This window comes from Nicotiana tabacum, chromosome 17, assembly GCF_000715075.1.
Source record: "Nicotiana tabacum cultivar K326 chromosome 17, ASM71507v2, whole genome shotgun sequence".
Taxonomy (NCBI): Eukaryota; Viridiplantae; Streptophyta; class Magnoliopsida; order Solanales; family Solanaceae; genus Nicotiana; species Nicotiana tabacum.
In genome coordinates, this window is record NC_134096.1 from 89,132,974 (window position 1) to 89,136,747 (window position 3,774).

At 33.5% G+C, this 3,774-nt stretch overlaps 1 protein-coding gene across 1 annotated transcript; it reads left to right on the forward strand.

The window, feature by feature from the left end:
• Positions 1 to 206: 206 nt before the first annotated feature.
• LOC107769441 (putative WRKY transcription factor 43) lies at positions 207 to 2,164 on the forward strand. Its single transcript, XM_016588657.2, has 2 exons — positions 207 to 678; positions 1,739 to 2,164. Exons 1-2 carry the CDS (start codon positions 356 to 358, stop codon positions 1,914 to 1,916), a joined length of 501 nt encoding a protein of 166 aa, XP_016444143.1. The 5' UTR covers positions 207 to 355; the 3' UTR covers positions 1,917 to 2,164.
• Positions 2,165 to 3,774: the final 1,610 nt, after the last annotated feature.

Sequence of the window (3,774 nt, forward strand, 5' to 3'; positions counted from 1 at the left end):
ATACCGTGGAGACAACGACAGGAAGTATTTCACGTATTCTACTGGCTATAAGTGCTAATTTTCTACGCACTCAAATTTTCATTTCCTTGTTCTCATTCTCAAAGTTAATGATGACTTGACCAAGCTAGCCGCCGGTAACTTTAATTTTCCACATTATTATCTAGGAAATACCAGTCCTTCAAAATCACTATATATTCCATTTTATTTTACAACTTTAACCATTTTGATCATATATGTATCTTGTCAATTAATACAAACATTTGTTTCACAATTGTCTAGCATCTTAGTAGTTGCCAACAATTATCAGACAAGCCGCGCTCCTTTATATTAAGGTGCTCTTTTATCCTACTAATAAATGGAGAATCAGTGGATGCCCTTTCTTGGTTCAACATGTTGTTACAACTCTATGAATGGATGGATCTCGGGATTAAAGACCGAGAATTCTAATTCTACAGCAAGAGAGCAACACGTATCCAACATAAAACACAGCCCTGTGGGAGTTGTTTCATCAGAAACTCATACTACCAATATTATATCATCCCTTAAGAAAAAGGGGGATAAGAAAATTAAGAAGCCTAGATTTGCTTTCCAAACAAGAAGCCAAGTTGATATTCTTGATGATGGATATCGCTGGAGAAAATATGGACAAAAAGCTGTCAAGAACAACAACTACCCAAGGTAATTTTTTTCGTCTCAACACTACCTTATCCTTCTTAAAATGGAGTAGTTGTTATGTCTCATCATATACTCAATTTATCTTATCTTTTTACTGTTATGAATGAAAAATTTAAACTGTGATTTAGTGCCCTTATTATTGCCATATATTTTCGATTTTCTTATTTTCTTGTTGTTGTTACTGTTTTTTTTCCATGACTTTTTCACTACCGTATTTCTTTTCAAAACTGTTGTGACTATGCTTTCCTTGAGCCAATCGAGGATCTATTGGAAACAGTACTCTTTTTACCTTCACAGGGTAGGAGTAAGATCTGCGTACACAATATCTTCCCCAGACCTCACTTGAGTGATTACATTAGGTTTGTTGTTGTTGTTATTATCGCGGTATATATATCACGCCAGTACTCAAAAACACATGAACATTCTTCGATCTTAAATAAGATGCTACTTATAGTCACCTTTTTAATTAAGTTAGAAATATTATATGAGATAGCAGTCATAGCCCGTATACATGTTTTAATTTCGAACAAAGGAACTAAACAGAAGAGATGAGGGAACAATAGTCTTTCTAGTTCTTTTATCATTTTTTTGGTGAGCTAGTCAGATTTTGATGGTTAATTATAATTAGAAGGGAAAATTTGATATTGATAAATATTAAGATCTTGCGGGTCTTAATAATTAGCACCAGGAACCCCCTCGACCCTCTTGAATCTAGACGACTGCTAGCTAGCTAATGACAGAATCTTGAGGAGTAATTATATAGTACCTTGCACTCATTTTATGTGTAATTAACACCTGATCAATAAAGAAGATTCTTTTTTCTCTTTTGAATAACGGCGGTGTCCATCAAAGCTTAAACAAATGAAAAGAAATCTCCTAGTTTGTTAGAATTTAAACTCAGATAGACAACAACGTTGGCAGCTCACATGCGTTAAGACAAAAAATTGAATCTTTGCATAGCCATGTTGGTAATTATACTAGAGGACAATTCGGAACCTATTTAAGTTAGTTTCCAGATGAGGTGGCGATATAATATAGTATGTTGATTCTTGTTAATTTGCAGAAGCTACTACAAATGTACACATCAAGGATGCAATGTGAAGAAGCAAGTACAACGCCTTTCCAAAGATGAAGGAGTTGTGGTGACAACTTACGAAGGCATGCACACTCATCCTATTGACAAGCCAACTGACAATTTTGAACAAATCCTCCATCAGATGCATATTATTCCTCCCCATTAATTAATTATTTCAATTTTATGCTTCCAAATAAATTAAAGGGGACGTATAAAATCTGTCGATGTAGCTAAAAACAAGAGATAAATGCTGCTTGAAGATCATTAGAGTTGTAAGTGCATCAAACAAATGTATAGTATTTACTATTGATTAAAACATATGAGTTCTGGAGATACAATTTTCCTACGTACTCGTTACTACACATTATTTCACGAATAATGCATGGTTGCTATGAAAAGATTCTGTTTTATTTTGATATTCACTTTTTGACTTTGGATTTTAGTTTGTAGTTCATCTTACTCTCCTTCCTCTCATGGTTGCCAGTTGCCACTTGCATTTTTCTCTAACAATAGCAGCATACTTAATTAGAATGGAGGAGGCTGGTCGCCTTTGAGGATTTTCTTGAAAAACCAATGATATTTCATCATTGCCTTTGATGCATGGCGTCTCTCTTAGTTCCATTCTATTACGGTTGGACTCATATATGCCGTTTTATTTATGTGTTTATAACAATTATGCATGTCAAGTTACTTGTTCGATCTTACGAATAAAAACATATAAGTTGTTTGTTGTATGAACGTGATTCTGATTTTGTTTCTTAAATTGGAAAGTTCGATAATAATTTTTTTTACATGAATAATAAAGGAAACAAAAGTTATTGTAATTATGCAGAGGATCATAGTTCGTTCTATAATCGTGTGTTACCAATTTCTTCACTAGAAACAAAAGTTATTGTAATTATGCAGAGGATCATAGTTCGTTCTATAATCGTGTGTTACCAATTTCTTCACTCGCATCAGAAATAAGTCGTCTAAATATCTGAATTATAAGAAAAAATAGATGCCTACCAACGACCATATTTATCCTTTTGGGTAAAATACTCAAGTGAACTAACATTGTATTACGAGATTATGCTTTTACAAGTTCCTTCTTCCATGTTTGCTCCTCCATAGATGCATCAACAATGACAACACCCCCTTAGCAGCGAAACTTAAATGCCATATGATCACTACAATTGTCGATGAACATTTGCTTATCCATATCATGGATGCCTTCTCATATCAATAAAAAATAGAACCACCGGTCAAAACCAAAAAATGTATATCTCAATTTTTCGGAATAGTTATAAGATGATGATTGAAAATTTGTGAAATGCTATAGTTTACCGTGTCCTCTTTCGATTTGGCTGCCGCAAAATGACTCACATGCATTCTAATAGAAAGCTTGAAGAACTAAGAAACAAAAGATAAATTGGAATGTAGTTCGGAACTCTTGGAAGCAAATAGCAAAAGACGACAACTAGGGCTGCACCTAAACTAGAGTTCATTTTCTTATAGTACTAAAAGTTAGAAATAAGGACCATTATGAGGAATACGATTGGAATGATCAGTTACAATAAGGAGGAATATGAAAGGCTGGAATAATTATTGTTGAGACATTTTTTACAATAAAGAATAGAAAAGAGAGGAGTAGTAATGATTAAGACATTTATTCTTACAACAATAAGATAAGATAAATAGAAAGTAAGAAAAAAGTCAAAAAAGATAAATCGGATCCTTGGCCAAAGAGAGATTGTGATGACCCAAAAGATCATCTTTAAATTTAATAATCATTTATGTATTCTGAGACCTCAAATAGCACCATTCATCGGTCCTCGAATTGCGTGCGCAATCTGTAAATTTTTTCGGAAAGTTTTAATGTGAAAAATTGATAAAAATATAAAATAGTTCTTTAAAACTCAATTAGGTTAACTTTAGTCAACATTTTGAGCAAACAGACACAGGTCACTGTTTTGACAGTTCCTATAGGTCCATATCGTAATTTGGGACTTGAGCATATGCCCGGAATCGAATTCGGAGGTCCC